This window comes from Ursus americanus, chromosome 12 (genome assembly GCF_024610735.1).
Source record: "Ursus americanus isolate L20-20 chromosome 12, mUrsAme1.1.p, whole genome shotgun sequence".
Lineage (NCBI taxonomy): Eukaryota > Metazoa > Chordata > Mammalia > Carnivora > Ursidae > Ursus > Ursus americanus.
The window spans coordinates 40,778,690-40,796,072 of NC_142138.1; the positions used below are offsets into that span (position 1 = coordinate 40,778,690).

At 39.5% G+C, this 17,383-nt stretch overlaps 1 protein-coding gene across 2 annotated transcripts in view; it reads left to right on the forward strand.

Annotated features, from left to right (window-relative positions):
- The first annotated feature begins 939 nt into the window (after positions 1 to 939).
- Positions 940 to 17,383, forward strand: part of PKN2 (protein kinase N2) — a 141,208-nt gene continuing 124,764 nt past the window's right edge. The window contains exon 1 of one of the 2 annotated variants that reach the window (XM_045801851.2): positions 940 to 1,073. In XM_045801851.2, coding sequence (XP_045657807.1) covers positions 1,026 to 1,073 — 48 coding nt within the window. In that variant the 5' untranslated portion in view covers positions 940 to 1,025. The remainder of the gene's footprint in view (positions 1,074 to 17,383) is intronic. The other variant, XM_045801852.2, reaches the window with a different exon arrangement.

Sequence of the window (17,383 nt, forward strand, 5' to 3'; positions counted from 1 at the left end):
TTAATCAGATTTTAAACTCAGTGGAGTTCCACAGCCCCAGCCACAGCAGTTCAGCGCTTGGGAAAAGGCATCTTAAAAGCTGTGCATTAAAGACTGCCCGAGATCCCAAGCGCTTTCATTTCTTTAAAAGTACAGACCACACCCCAGTTTAGGCAGCTGTGCACCTTACTGGTCGGAATGGCGCGCTAGGAGTAGGACGGAGGAAAAGGCAAGATTAACAGCTTGGGTCGGTGGGGGGCAGGGGAATAATCTATAAAATGTGAGCCCCGAAACTCTTTAGGTTGTGGAGGTCAGAACGGGGCTCGTTTACGTTAGGCCTAAACTTAGACAAGAGAAGAGGCGCTAGGGGGAAAAAACAAAAGAGTAAGCTCCCGAGTTCTAGTGTTCACGGTGGGGCCGTTAAACGCAGCAGAAAAGCGGGTGTGTGTTTTTTCTTCCTCTTCCCGCCTCCCAAGAGACGCGAGTCCAGTCCTTTCCCCTCATTTTCACCCCGGCGGGGTCCAATGGCTGCCCCCGCCGCTGAGCCGGGTCGGAAGCCGCCCCGCCCCCCGCGCTGCTCCCGCCCTCGGGGTCCTCTCCGCCCCTCCTCCCCCTCGCTACTGGAGGTAGCGGCCGCGGCCGTCACGTGTTCTGGCAGCCGCCAAGTGAAGCCGCTTTTGCGACGCAGTGACAGCCAAATGGTGCGACAGGAGGAGCCGCAGCTGCGGCCGCAGCGCCCCGCACCGAGAAGCTTGAGGCGGCTCCTGGCGTCGCCCAGTGGGAGCGACTGAGCGAACAGAATCCGGCGCGGGCGGGCGGGCGGCGAGGGGGAGCCCGCTACGAGTGCCCTCGCTCCCCGCCGCTCTCCATGAACCGGGAGAAATAAGCCGCGCCTCCAGCAGGGGCTGCGCCTCCATGAATCCCTAGTGGTTTTTTTTTTTTTTTCTTTCTTTCCCCGCTCCTCACCCCCCACCCCGGGTCCCGTCCCGCCTTCTCCCTTCGCCAGCGGCGGCCCCGGCCAGGTGCGGAGTCCAGAGCGGAGCGCAATGGCGTCCAACCCCGAACGCGGGGAGATTCTGCTCACGGAGTTGCAGGTAAGGGCCGCGGGCCCGGGCGGGAGGCGCTGGCGAAGGAGAGAGGGAGACAGTCTGGCGCGGGGTCGGGGGCCCAGGGAAGTCCTAAGGCCGCCGCGCCCCTAGCCCGCTAAGTGCGGAAACTCGGGGATGTCACTCGGGAGCCGCTTCCTTCGGGAGCCTGACTCTCTTCCCCACCAGAGCTCTGGCCTGACACCAATTTAATTTGACTCTGCCTACCAGACGGACCCCATCTCTGTCGGCTGCCTGCAGCCTGCTCCCACCCGGTCCCCGGAGCGGCCAGCTCACCGCCCCCTCCCTGGTGTCAGAGCCGCCCGCGGAAGCCCCTATAGCCCCCTCCCTCCGGCCGGCCAGGCCCCGCCCCGCCTTTCCCTCGTACACAGCTCCTTAAACTCCTTTGAATGACTCCCAAGCTGTTTTCTCGTCTCTCCTCTTCCCCTCCGACTCTGCACAAAGAGCGCCCCCATAACTTCCAGCCCCCAGACAACGATTTTTTTTTGTTTTTTTTGTTTTGTTTTGTTTTTTGGGGTTTTTTTTTTTTTGGTGTTTTTTTTTTTTTTAAAGCGTGTCATACCAAATACCTCACTTCACTAGCCCTCTTCAGGTGACTGAATTTCTTTAATATAAAGGCTACCTTTCCTGTCTCTCTCTCTCTCTCTCTCTCTCTCTCTCTCTCTTTAACCAGATGATAGCTATATGGTCCCCTTCTTTGCTACTCCCTGCTCAGATCCGGAAGCTCAGATGCTGATGCTTTTCAGACTTTCATTTTCCCTCCCGTTGGAACACCAGAGAAAGACCTATAGAAGTTGTTTACAAATGAGCAAGCAATAGACTGAGGGAGAATGAATGTTGGGCACCACATGCCTGCAGAAGATGAGAACAAAATAGGTCCCTTGATAAGTGGAGTCTATGCCGAGTAGTAGTAGTAGTATTGTTTTCCATTTACGGCTAAATATTTAATGATGTAGGCACGATTTTTGTCCTTAAGTCTTTGCTATGCAGGGGTACTTAACGCTACTCTGTTGAGTTTATTTTTTATTACTTTGGGGTGTTCCAGAGATGTTCACATCTGGATTAAAATTTTATATTTGTTTTTTGACTTATATTTATTTTGGTGTGTTTTACTGTAGACGTCTTCTAGCTACTTGAATATTGGAGATAAGAATTAAGACACGAAAAAAGTATTTTTTGTGCGTTAGACAGTTAATTATTTTTAAAAGACTGAATCTAGACACCGAAGGGTTGATTCTTGATGATGCCAAAATTAAGTATTGCAACTGCTTCTAATTTTTTTGCTGTTTAAATATATTTTTCAGTGGATCCCTTTATAAGTTCAGTACATGTAAGCTTGAAGGCACTGTTACAATATTTGGTATTTAGTGAACAAAAGTAGAGATTTCAACAAGGTATACCAATGCAGGATTGCAAACTTGGAATCCTTTGAATCAGCTTTGAATTTCCTGTCATTGAACATATTGCCATTTGGCAGTCTAATTACTCTTAGCCTTTTATAAGGTCTTACAGATGCCACATTTGCTAAATGGATGGAATTTATTGTTTTATTAATTTACATGAACTTTTAAAATGAGGTTTGTTTGAGGCGCATTGGAAATGCTTTCCACTGCCTAGTCTTGAAATAGGAAAAGCATACTTTGGTTCTGACTGAGAAAAATCCATAAAAATGGGTAGGAACGTTTTTCTTTGGGGTGGCTTCAGAATTATAAAGTACTTGGTATCCTTATTTGTATTTTATAGAAAATTGTCATAAAAGACACTCATTTTGGCACTGGACCTGAAAAACATATTTTCAAATGTATTAAAACACTTAGGGACTTTTAATAAGATCAATTTTGACAATAAGAAGGAAGCAAGTCAGAGATAAGAAATTTTAAATATGACTATTTAAAAAATGTGATCAAAGTAGGGGGACACCTGATCTAAAGTTATATTTCTTTTAAAAAAGTCTAACCCCTTCCAGAAAAAGAATGATTTTTTATTAAGTGTTACCTTGGAAGTTGACAAGTATATCCAGGGCATTTTTCTTGGTGTATTTGACTGCCGGTTTTAATAAAAGTTACTGCATTTGGACTTTATCGTGTGTATTAAATTAATTGAGAACAGTATTTATATTAGCACTTAAGATAAATGGTGATAAAATTTGCTTCACCAAGTATATCCATCTGTTCAAATCTTTTACTGTTTCATTGGGTCATGGAACTAGTATATAGTTAACCAAATATTTCTCAAACTTGTTTGGAGAACCAGTTTTTAAAAAGCGTCTAAGTTGTTTAAATTTATTTAAATTGAGAAATTAATATGTAGTTCTTAATGCTTCTCTGACATACTGATTTTAAGTATTTAATTATGTAGCAAGTTTTAAAACTGGTGTTCAGTAGTTAAAAACTGTTACTTTGCACTATCTTGTCTCAGGAATACTTGTGTCACTCTGAAAGTTACATGTTACAACCTACTTTTAATGAAATTGATACTTATAGAAACATTGTATATCCAACATTTTTTAAAAAGATTTTATTTATTTGGGAGGGAGAGAGAGAGCAAGAGCGCAAGAGCAGGGGGAGGGAAAAGCAGACTCCCCACTAGGCAGGAAGTGCGACACCAGGCTTGATCCCCTGGACACTGGGATCATTACCGGAGCCAAAAGCAAACACTTAACCGACTGAGCCACCAGGTGCCCCTGTATATCCAACATTTAAAACTGTTTTTCAAATTATATTGCAGAACTTGAAATACTTTGCTACTTGAGTTGTAATTGGCTTATTAATAACCTTCAGTTGTGGAAAGACAAAATCTGAAACCATAGTGTTTTGCCTTGTTAATTGCTGTAATATTTCAATGGAACAACGTTTCTAACTGTTGCTAGTAATTTAAGAGGCTTATTCAACAAGGAATCATTAATAAAGTACACATAAACTTTGATGGCTAGAGGCTTCAATGTATAAGGAAGAATATTTGCTGTAGTTAAAATAAAAATAGGCTGTTAAATATATAAACTTAATTGGCAATTTCTGATTTTTATCTCATAACTAACTTGTTTTATCCCATTCTCTTTATTTTTTATTTGAAGGGGAAACCTAGTGAGATTTTTTTTTGTGGGGACAAAGAAATTAAAGTTTATTTTTAAGGAAACTGGATTAATGAAAACTATCTAAAGAATCTCAAAATGAAAATACTGGCTACAACAGTAATTTGGTAGACTGCAGATTCAGATATTGAATACCATACTAATAAAGTTATCTTGTCGATTATCCATGATTTATGTTTATCAAAATGCCTAATAAAGTATTAGGCAAAGAATCTTAAGTTCCATTCTCAGCAGAATTTAAGTAAAGGTGACTTGCTCAAGTGAAAGTTTGAGGTAGTTTGCCTTAAATTACAGGGATTCATTTCAAGAAACATTTATTGAGTATCTACAAAATCTATCATATATCGGAGGATATAAAGTTGAGAAGATATGACTTCACTTTCTAGAAGAGAATGCAAATAACATTTATTGAACATTTGCTATATTTCAGTCATTGTACTTGGTACTCTGCCTTATTTAATCTTTATAGTCCAATAAGGTAGGTGTTATTTCCATTTAACAGATCAGGAAACTGTGTGTAGGAATGTTAGGTAGATTGTTCATTGTTACACTGTAAATCTGAGTTTAAAATCAGATCTGTGCATTTTTTGAGCTCCCACAGTTGTGTGGACCTGTAAATATTTTGCATTGCAGTGTCATGGATGTGTGAATTTTCAAAAAATTGGCCAAAAATATAATTAAGCAGAGTTAACTTTAATATAAATTTTATACTGTTTGTTAAGTTCCTCTATAACAAAGAAAAATGATTTCTACGTTCTATTGGTAGTCTAGAATTTAGTAGTGCTTTGTTGTTGGGAATAAGGTATAATATTCTACAAAGACTAACGGTGCAAAATAACTTTTTTGCAGGTTTTCATCATTTAACAATTATGGTTTCTGGTGAAAGTTGTTGAATGTTTGCTGAAATCCTTCCAAATGATTTTGCATTTCTCTGCAGTCTATCCATAAGATAAGCTTGGCTTTAAAATTTTAAGCACATGTGTAACCAAGCTATGTGTTTGGCATTTAGTAGGCATTCAATACATTGATGAGAAGATGCCCTCCATTTGTCACTTACAGTGAGAAATGTCTTGACTGTTCTAACAGAAGTTGATTATAGGGCACCTGGGTGGCTCAGTTGGTTAAGCGTCTGACTTCGGCTCAGGTCATGATCTCAGGGTCCTGGGATTGAGCCCAGCATTGGGCTTCCTGCTTAGCGGGGAGTCTGCTTCTTCCTCTCCTCCCTGCTTGTACTCTGTCGCTATCTCTGTCTCTCTCTCTCTCAAATAAATAAATAAAATCTTAAAAGAAATTGATTATAATCATTACCCTAAGAAATTATTTTAATTAACATTTTGAATCCCTTGTCCCAAAACTATTCCCTTGAAAAGTTCAAAAGGAATTTCTGCACTAGTTATGTTATACCTACGTACAACACACTGTTATTTTACCCATTTGGTGTGAAATTAGGTGACATCTAGTTTTGCAGTAATGCTGAAAAGTGGAATGTCTCTGTCGGGATGATTAAGTTTTTATGGTGGGTTGGAGGAATGTAGCATGAGAAAGTAATAGGCAAGGATAGGCAAGGTGGATTTTACAGTTATTTTCCTTTTCCTTTCCTTCTCTTTTTTCAGGAGAGAGACAGAGCATGAGCAAGAAGGGCAGAGGGAGAAGGAGAGACAATCTTAAGCAGGCTCCATACTCAGCACGGAGCCTGACATGGGGCTCGAACCTACAACCCTGAGATCATGACCTAAGCTAAAATCAAGAGTTGGTTGCTTAACTGGCGCTTAACTAAGTGCCAGCTGAGCCATCCAGGCACCCCTACAGGTCTTTTAAATTGTGAACATAATACATGTTCATTGTAGAAAATCTGTAAAAACAGAAAAGCACAAAGAAAACAAAAAATGCTCATAGTTCTGTTACTCAGAGATAACTGACAAACTTTTCCAACTTAAAAGTCCCAAGGCATTTCAGTCTGTTTCCTCCCTGTCCCCGCTCCTTTTAATTGAGATATATTTGACATACAATATTGTATAACTTGAAGGTATACAATGTATTGATTTAATATTTTTTCCTCCATTTATTCCACTTATTAGAATTTTAAAGAAAAATGAAGTACATAGCATTTTAAGATAGAAGTAGCTATAGGTTAAGAAAATTTCTTGCCACTAGTTATAGATACGTAGATCTAACTGGCTTTATTGACTTTTTATATAAAAATATTTTGATTTTGAGTCAGTGCTTTGAGATACAGTTGAGAAGAAAAATAAGTGAAGAGTATAGTATAGACTTAGTAATGGACAATGATACATAGCATTAGCTCTTTGAATAATAAATTGATGCGATGTGGTTTTTCAGCTTAGATTTGATTACTGCTACTCTTGTAGAATGCTGCATGCTTTATTGAATAAGGCATGTCTTTAAATAACTTGTCAACTACCTTTTACCTAAGTAAAAATCTGTGCTGAAACTACTGTTACAAAATGATGGCTCTAAATAGATTGTTTTTCTGTCATCTCTAATTATTATAATACAGATTTTTCTAGTTTTGTACAACTTTTACTATTCACAAATGATTGGTAGGGGGACACTTTCTAGGCATTGTCTGTTTACCCCAGGGCTTTGCCTTTAATTCCTTGGGCTCTTCTCTTTTTGCTTTTCAAATTTGGCAACCGTAGATTTTTATGCCTTTTATCAGGTTATTCCTATGTGTCCCCTATTAAACAAAAAACAGTGGAGTAGTAGTTTGTAGAGATAAATAATCACTTAAAACTTAAGATGTGTATATGGTATTTAAATAGAGTAGTTACTTCTCAGGGCGCCTGGGTGGCTCAGTGGGTTAACCGTCTAACTCTTGATTTCAGCTCAGGTCACTGTCTCAGGGTCATGGGATCGAACCCTGCATCCCTCTCCGTGCTCAGCGCAGTCTGCTTGTCCTTCTGCTTCTGCTTCTCTTTCTGCTCCTCTCTCACGTGCACTCTCTCTCTCAAATAAATACATAAAATCTTTAAAAAAAAAAAAAAGAGTAGTTACTTCTGCATCATTTCCTTGTAAGATGTACTGCGTTGAACAATTATCAAATTATCTACTGTATTTCAAAAACCAATTATACTGTATGAAAAAATCATGTAACATTTAATATGATTAACTTTTGATATACAGCAGTGTTCAAACTTGGCAGCAAAGTTGAAAAATTGGAAAGTAGTAAAAAGCTTTAAAAAGATATTTAATATTTTGAATGGGAAAACATACAGTCAAAAAGCCTCTAATATCTTAGAAAAGCGAAAATAGAAAACATTTATTTTGAAACATATCTCGTTTCTCTTAATTTTATCTAATAAAATTTTATTTGAAATTAGCTCTATTGTCATGTTTGGTTTTTCACAATCTCACAAAAATTGTGTAATATGTGTATAAATATTGTCTTTTAAAATGAATAGGAAAGTATGGGAGGAGTGTATTTGATGATAATAAATACCTTAGGTTTTAAGGTAAATGTTGGTGTCACATTATAAAGATGAACTGATACATAAGAAATACATAACATATTAAGATCTATTTCTTTTAGAAACTCAGCAGTGATTTGCTTTTTCTAATTAGTTAAAGCTTTGCTTCCCTGGCTCACAAACACCTTGATTTATTAGAAAGTTGTTATGACAGAATTTGGAATTTGTTTTAGATTATAGAAAATGTACTTACAAATCTAAATATCATACATGTGTTAAATATCATATATTTTACACATTAATCATATTGTTTTCCCTTTCCTGTAGTTGCTACCTTAGTGATTCTCTAAGGAGGTGCTGTTTTGCCTGTTTCAGAATTTTCATTGAACTGATTTCATTAAATTTGGGGTTTTTTTAACTTTTACTAAACCTTAGATACACTGCATTAGATTAATTATCCATCCATCTATCTATCACTGTAGTAAGCACCCATGGACCACCACTCACTCCCCACCTCCCAAAAAAGCTAGAAACTTAACCTCCCCCTATCTGCACCTTCTTGTCAACGGAGGTCATGATCATCTTGAGTCCTGTGTTCATTCTCTTGCTTTATTTGTATGTAGCTTTGCTGGATATGTAATTCAAAAAGATACATCTTTTATTTTAGTTTTTTTGTGTAATTATGTTGAATATAATCTTTCTGAACTTGATTTTTCATCTGTGACTGCTGATTTATTCATATCATTGCATGTTCCTGTAGTCATTTAATTTCTGTATAATATTTCATTGAGTAACTATCATCAACTCTTCCTTGTTGAATGTTTGGTTATTGATTTACTACTCACTCTCCCTTGTTGAGCATTTAGTTACTCTTTGGTTTTTGTAATGGTGAACAGTGCTACTCTGGATATTGTGCATTTTTCCTGTTGTATATATATAGGAGTTTCTATTAATTATATACCTAATGATAGAATTGCTGTCTCACAGGGTAGGTGAATGCCCAACTCTAGAAGATGATGATTGCACCAATTTATATTCATATCAGCAGTATATGAGATGAAAAATCCTTTGATTATCCGTCTTACAATTGATACTATCTTTAATTTTTACAAACCAGAAGAGTGTAGAATGTTATCACATTGTGCTCTTGATTTGCATTTTCCAGATCATCACTGATGTAGAACGTTTCTTTTTATGTTTACTGGCTTTTCATGGTTCCTTATCAGTGAAATGCCTGTTCATGTCTCTTGCCTATTTTTCTGTTTTTCCTATTGACTTACAGGAGTACTTTATTATACTCTTCATGTTAATCCTTTGTGTATACTGTGAAATTTTTCTCTTAGTTTGTAACTTGTCATTTCACTTTCTTTTAGGGAGTTTGTGGGAGGAACAGTTTTAAATGTTTTACCTTTTGGCAAATATTTGGAATCATTTATGTAATTGTGATGAGCAAGCCTGCACTTATAGAAAGGGTAAAGTTACACTTTTGTGTTTTTGTTTTTGTTTTTTTAATGTTTTTTTATTATATTATGTTAGTCACCATACAGTACATCCCTGGTTTCTGATGTAAAGTTCTTTGATTCATTAGTTGCATATAACACCCAGTGCACCATGCAATACGTGCCCTCCCCACTACCCATCACCAGCCTATCCCATTCCCCCACTCCCCTCCCCTCTGAAGCCCTCAGTTTGTTTTCCAGAGTCCATTGTCTCTCATGCTTCATTCGCCCTTCTGATTACCCCCCCTTTCTTTATCCCTTTCTTCCCCTACCGATCCTCCTAGTTCTTTTGTTCCATAGATGAGAGAAATCATATGATAATTGTCTTTCTCTGCTTGACTTATTTCACTTAGCATTATCTCCTCCGGTGCCATCCATGTTGCAGCAAATGTTGAGAACTCGTTCTTTCTGATAGCTGAGTAATATTCCATTGTATATATGGACCACAACTTCTTAATCCAGTCATCTGTTGAAGGGCATCTCGGCTCCTTCCACGATTTAGCTATTGTGGACAATGCTGCTATGAACATTGGGGTGCATATGGCCCTTCTCTTCACTACGTCTGTATGTTTGGGGTAAATACCCAGAAGTGCAATGGCTGGATCATAGGGTAGCTCAATTTTTAACTTTTTAAGGGACCTCCACGCTTTTTTCCAGAGTGGCTGTACCAACTTGCATTCCCACCAACAATGTAGGAGGGATCCCCTTTCTCCACATCCTCTCTAGCAATTGTTTCTTGCCTTGTCAATTTTTGCCATCCTAACTGGCGTAAGGTGGTATCTTAGTGTGGTTTTGATTTGAATTTCCCTGATGGCTAATGATTTTGAACATTTTTTCATGTGTCTGTTAGCCATTTGTATGTCATCATTGGAAAAGTGTTCATATCTTCTGCCCATTTTATGATTTGTCTATTTGTTTCTCGCGTATTGAGTTTGAGAAGTTCTTTGTAGATCTTGGATACCAGTCTTTTATCTGTAGCATCATTTGCAAATATCTTCTCCCATTCTGTGGGCTGCCTCTGAGTTTTTTTGACTGTTTCCTTGGCTGTGCAGAAGCTTTTTATCTTGATGAAGTCCCACAGGTTCATTTTATCTTTTGTTTCTCTTGCCTTTGGAGATGTGTCATGAGAAAGGTTGCTTTGGCCGATGTCATAGACATTGCTGCCTATGTTCTCCTCTAGGATTTTGATGGATTCCTGTCTCACATCGAGGTCTTTCGTCCATTTGGAGTTTATCTTTGTGTATGGTGTGAGAGAGTGGTCAAGTTTCATTCTTTTGCATGTAGCTGTCCAATTTTCCCAGCACCATTTATTGAAGAGACTGTCTTTTTCCCACCGGATGTTTTTTCCTGCTTTATCAAAGATTAGTTGCCCAAAGAGCCGAGGGTCCATTTCTGGGCTCTCTATTCTGTTCCATTGGTCTTTGTGTCTGTTTTTGTGCCAGTACCATGCTGTCTTTGTGATCACAGCTCTGTAGTATAGCTCGAAATCCGGCATTGTGATGCCCCCAGCTTTGTTTTTCCTTTTCAGCAGTTCCTTGGTGATTTGGGGCCTTTTCTGGTTCCATACAAATTTAAGGACTATTTGTTCCAGTTCTTTGAAAAATGTCATCGGTATTTTGATTGGGATAGCATTGAAATTGTAGATTGCTCTGGGTAGCATGGACATTTTAACTATGTTAATTCTTCGATCCATGAGCATGGAATATTTTTCCATCTTTTTGTGTCTTCTTCAATGTCTTTCAAGAGTGATTTATAGTTTCTAGAATATAGATTCTTTACGACTCCGGTTAAGTTAATTCCAAGGTAACATATAGTTTTTGGTGCTATTGTAAATGGGATGGATTCCCTAATTTCTCTTTCTTCAGTCTCATTGTTCGTGTATAGAAATGCAACTGATTTCTGAGCATTGATTTTGTATCCCGCCACATTACTGAATTGCTCTATAACTTCTAATAGTTTGGGAGTGGATTCTTTTGGGTTTTCCATATAGGGTATCATGTCATCTGCGAAGAGAGACATTTTGACTTCTTCTTTGCCGGTTTGGATACCTTTTATCCCTTTTTGTTGTCTGATTGCTGTTGCAAGGACTTCTAGTACTATGTTGAATATTGGTGGTGAGAGTGGGCATCCTTGTCGTGTTTCTGATCTTAAGGGAAAGGCTTCCAGCTTTTCCCCATTGAGAATGATATTTGCTGTAGGCTTTTCATAGATGGTTTTTATGAGATTGAGGAATGTACCCTCTATCCCTACCCTCTGAAGGGTTTTAATCAGGAAAGGATGCTGTATTTTGTCAAATGCTTTTTCTGCATCTGTTGAGAGAATCATATGATTTTTGAATTTTTCTTTCTGGATAAAATCTAAGACACCGATAGATTTGTGAATGTTGAACCACTCTTGCATCCCGGGGATGAATCCCACTTGGTCATGATGGATAATCCTTTTAATGTACTGTTGGCTTCTTTAGCCAGGATCTTGTTGAGGATTTTGGTGTCCATATTCATTAGGGAAATCGGTCTGTAATTCTCCTTTTTGATGGGGTCTTTGCCTGGTTTGGGGATCGAGGTAATATTGGCCTCATAGAATGAGTTTGGTAGCTTTCCTTCTGTTTCTATTTTTTGAAATAGCGTTAGGAGAATAGGTATTATTTCTTCTTTGAATGTTTGGTGGAATTGCCCAGGAAAACCGTCCGGCCTGGAGTTTTGTTATTTGGAAGGTTGTTTATCACTGACTCAATCTCTTCATAATTAATTGGCCTATTTAAAAAATCAGTTTCTTCCTGCTTCAGTCTTGGTAGTTTATAGGTTTCTGGGAAGGCCTCCATCTCTTCCAGATTGCTTAATTTATTGGCATAAAGCTATTGATAAAAGTTTCTAATAATCCTTCCAATTTCATTGGTGTTGGTTGTGACCTCTCCTTTTTCATTCATAATTTTAATAATTTGGGTCCTTTCTCTATTCTTTTGGATAAGTCTTGCCAGTGGTCTGTCAATTTTATTAATTCTCTCAAAGAACCAGCTTCTAGTCCTGTTGATCTGCTCTACTATACTCCTGGTTTCTAATTCATTGATTTCTGCTCTAATCTTGGTCAACTGCTTCCTCGTGCGTGGATTAGGCCTGTCCCTCTGTTGCTGTTCCAGCTTCTTGAGGTGAGAATATAAAAACTGCATTTTAGATTTTTCTATTCTTTTGAGTGAGGCTTGGATGGCTATGTATTTCCCCCTTAGGACTGCCTTTGCAGTGTCCCATAGGTTTTGGACCGTTGTGTTTTCATTCTCGTTGGTCTCCATAAATTGTTTAAATTGATTTTTGATTTCCTGGTTTATTGAATCATTCCTGAGCAGGATGGTTCTTAGTCTCCAAGTGTTTGAGTTTCTTCCAAATTTTTCCTTGTGATTGAGTTCCAGTTTCAGAGCGTTGTGGTCTGAGAATGTGCAGGGAATAATTTCAGTCTTTTGGTATCGGTTGAGACCTGTTTTGTGACCCAGAACATGGTCTATTCTTGAGAATGTTCCATGGGCATTAGAATAAATGAGTATTCTTTGGTTCTGGGGTGTAGTGTTCTATATATATCTATGAGGTCCAACTCGTCGAGTATGGCTTTCAAAGCTCTTGTTTCTTTGCTGATTTCTTGCTTAGGTGATCTGTCTATTGCTGATAGTGGAGTGTAGAGGTCCTACTATTAGTGTATTTTTATCTATATGTCTTTATTGTGGTTAAGAGTTGGCTTGTGTATCTTGCTGCCTCCCCTGTTGGGGGCATATATATTTATAATTGTCATATCCACTTGTTGGATACATCCTTTAAGAATAATATAGTGCCCTTCTGTGTCTCTAACTATAGTCTTTAGTTTAAAATCCAATCTGTCTGATATGAGAATTGCTACCCCAGCTTTCTTTTGAGGTCCATTGGCATGAAAGATGGTATTCCATCCCTTTACTTTCAGTCTGAATGTATCTTTAGGTTCAAAATGAGTCTCTTGTAGACAGCAAATGGAAGGGTCATGTCCTTTTATCCAATCTGCAACCCTGTGGCATTATGGGAGCATTTAGGCCATTTACATCGAGACTGATTATTGAGAAATATGATTTTAATGATGCCATGTTGCCAGTAAAGTCTTTGTTTCTATAGATTGTGACTTTCTGTTCTGTATCACTCTTGGGGCCTTTTTACTTTTATAGAACCCCCCTTAATATCTCCTGTAGGGCTGGTTTCGTGGTTATGAAATTGGTCAATGACTGGCGATTCTGGAAGGTCTTTATTTCTCCATCCATTCTGAATGACAGCCTTGCTGGATAAAGGATCCTTGGCCACATGTTTTTCTCTGAAAGAGCTTTAAAAATGCCCCCCCCAACCCTTTCTCTCATTCCAGGTCTGTGTAGACAGGTCTGACGTAATTCTGATACCTTTGCCTTGGTACGTGAGAGATTTCTTTGCCCTGGCCGCTTTCAATACTGTATCCTTGGATCTAATATTTGCGAATTGCACTATGACGTGACGTGGTGTAGGTTTGTTGTGGTTGAGCTTGGGAGGGGTCCTCTGCTTCTTGGACACGGATGTTTATTTCCCTTGCTAGATTAGGGAAGTTTTCAGCTACAATTTGTTCAAATATCTCTTCTAGACCTCTGTTTTTCTCCACCCCCTCGGGGATGCCAATGATTCAGACATTGGAACGTTTCATTGAGTCAGTAATCTCCCGTAACCTACATTCCTGAGTGTGGATTTTTTTGAGTCCAGATTCTATTTTAGCTTTGTCTTCTACTAACCCAACCTCCAGTTCGCTGATACGTTCTTCTGCCTCATTCACCCTGGCCATCAGAGCCTCTAGTTTTGACTGCATTTGGCTCATAGAATTTTTAATTTCTGCCAGATTTGCTCCCATTTCCGCCCTTAGAGATTCTATATTTTCATTAACATTTTCGTTAATACTTTTTTCAAGTCTACACATCATCTTGACCATTGTTACTCTGAATTCCATTTCTGATAATCTGATTATATCCATATCCATTAGTTCTGTGGCAGAGGCCACAGACTCATTGTCTTTTCTTTGCTGGGGGGCATTTCTCCTTCTTGTCATTCTGATGAGGAGAGGTTGTGGGGTTGTCCAGAGCCCAAATTATTGACCGGGACCCAGGCCGTGTGCCCTTGTTTTATAGGGATCTTAGGGATGTGGGCTTCTTGATTTTTCAGCCTGCCTTCTGGGGAAGGGGCCTGCTGCGCCGATACTCAGGCAACCCTGTTTGGGTAGAGTGTCCGTGTCCCCTGCGAGGGGGGATGGGAATGGGCACACTGTGAGCTGGTATTTCCAGGCTTTTGTTCTCTGGTGGCTTTCTCTGATGGTTTGCTGTGCCTCTTCTGAGAGTCAGAGCAGCAGTGGCCGAATCTCAGCCTCTGTCTCAGAACAGAGGGATCGCGGACCGTTCTCCACTGATATTCTGGCCACTTTAACTCTGTTTCTGTTGGTGCTGCTCAACCCTGCAGCGTCTCAGGATGTGCGCCCCACACCGGGCATCCCAGCCCTCACTTCCAGGGCCGGCGCGTCTCTGTCCTTTGGGTTTCTAACACTGCCAGCCACCACCCGCCCCCGCGCGCTCCCGGAGCTTCCGGTCTCAGTCTGGTTCCAGTGAGCGCACCGGAGCTCTGTTTCAGTCTGGTCGAGCGTGTTCCCCGGCTCAGGGTCTCAGTCTGCTCTCTGGCGGGTGCTGCTCCTCGAGTCCGCCCACTCCCCTGTGCAGGTGGCTACCACTTCCCGGCACCCGAACGGGCGGCTCCCTCCCCCTTCCGTTTATCTTCCGATATCTGTGCATGGTTTCATGGTTCCCCGCTTCGTACCTCAATTCTCAGCGCTGGAGACGTTCATTTGTAGAGATCCAGATGTATCTTCCTGCGTCTCAGGCTGATTCTGTGGATGTTCAGGCTGGTCTGGTACCTATCCAACTCGACTCAGGGGACCGGCTGAAAAAGGGGTCCCCTACTCCTCCGCCCTCTTAACTCCCTCCGTAAAGTTACAGTTTTGACCTGTGGATTGACAGACTGTCCAAATGAACAATCACAGAAAGTCATAAAATACTGTATCACCTAATATGTACCAGACACTCAAAAGTTAGTTGATTCAATTAAAGAATGAATTTACAGGGGCACCTGGGTGACTCAGTTGTTAGGCGTCTGCCTTTGGCTCAGAGCGTGATCCCGGCATTCTGGGATGGAGCCCCCATCAGGCTCCTCCGCTGGGAGCCTGCTTCTTCCTCTCCCGCTCCCCCTGCTTGTGTTCCCTCTCGCTGGCTGTCTCTCTCTCTGTCAAATAAATAAATAAAATATTTTTTAAAAAAGAATGAATTCACAAGCAAAAAAGTAGTGACAATTTTATCTGTAAGTAGTTTATGAACTGCTGGTTTTTCCCATTCCGTATCTCTTCAGTGCAAACTAATTATTATTATTATTACTTTTGTTATTATTTCTTTAATGAACAGTCAGTTATTTAGTTATGTGCATAGCTTGTTAATAAAGTGCTGGAGTCGATTAGATTTAATGCTGGATATAAAAGTATTATTGTAGAATTTCCTGTTATTTATAAACCTGGAATCTTACTCTTGTTACTGCTGTGGTATCTTTTGGTGAAAAAAAAAAGCAAACTTTAATTTTAATCGAATTTATCAGTCTTATATTGTAATTGCTTTTTGTGTAAAATTCTTTCTTTCTTTGGGTCTAATAGATAAGTTGTCTATTTTTTCTAAGAGTTTTGGAGTTCTATTTTTATATGTAAGTCAATACATCTGAAGTTGATTTTTGAATACAGAGTAAAATAAACGTCTGAGTTATTTAATTTTTAAAATATGAAATAAATATCAATATTTCTTATAATGTAAATTTAAAATAGAATGTTTTTCAGTTTTTAGGCAGAAACATTTCTGAATAGCCTTATTTAATTTTTGTGAGTTAGATGTTAAGGGTACATCATACTAGGTTATGTAATGAATTATACTTGAAGTTATCCTCACCTAAATCGTTAATAACTCGCTTTTTCCTTACAGTAACAGTTTGTGGTTTTTCTCTTTTTTGTTACATCCCCTGAAGCCTTTGGTCAGTAAAATCCTTGATTTAGTTCTTGTTAACTCCCCATCATATTCCCCAGTTGTGGGTCAAACCTATATTTTCCTAAGTCCAATCTATTCCTAAACTCCTTTGTTCTCAACAAATCACTCACCTAGTCACTGCCTCTACCGAGTGATACATAGTATTTAATAATGTGAGTTTCCTCAACTTTTCTTCTCTTGACTTTAAGATTTCTTGGAATTTCAGCCGTTACTGGCTTTTGTTGCTGTTAATCAATTTTAAGGAAAAATTATTTGATCTCATTGAGGGTATGATTTCCTAGATTTCTGCTTCCTTTGGAATATCATTCCATTCTTTTGCAGGATGGGGCTTTCATTTTCCCCTGACTCTTTGCCTTAAAAAAAGTTTGCATTTCTCCTTTTTTTTTTTTAATACTGTTGTTCCCTCATACTTCTTTTTTTTTTTTTTTAAGATTTTATTTATTTATTCGACAGGATAGAGACAGCCAGAGAGAGAGGGAACACAAGCAGGGGGAGTGGGAGAGGAAGAAGCAGGCTCATAGCGGAGGAGCCTGATGTGGGGCTCGATCCCACAATGCCGGGATCACGCCCTGAGCTGAAGGCAGATGCTTAACCGCTGTGCCACCCAGGCGCCCCTCCTCATACTTCTTTTAATCATCACATTCCTTAAAAGAAATTTTTTCTTTACTATTTTTTTTAATTTGTATTTATTTGTCAGAGAGAGAGAGATTATAAGCAGGGGAAGTGGAGTGGCAGACAGAAAGGGGAAGCAGTCTCCCTGCCTAGCAAGGATGTGGGGCCCAATCCCAGGACCCTGAGATCATGACCTGAGCTGTAACTGACTGAGCCACCCAGGCATCCCTTTAAAAGAAATTTCTTAGTTGTGTTAATTTTCTAACACTTCTTAACTTTTTAAAATATTACTTCTGTCCCAATTATTCTGTTGAAATTATTCTCATAAAAGCATCAGTGACCTTCTGCTCCTTCTAGTCCCTTAAGGCAATTGATAACTGTTTCAGCCTCCTGAAACTCTTGTTTAAATGAAACTTCGTGGACCCTGCACAATATCGGCTATTTTTCTTTCATCGTAATCTGCCTATATTTGCTACTATTGCTTCTTTTGATAACTCTTTCCCTAGTTCACGTGTTCTGCCTGTTTCTAGCCTATTTGTCCTCTGATTTATTCTTTAGATTAACCACCAGAATTAATC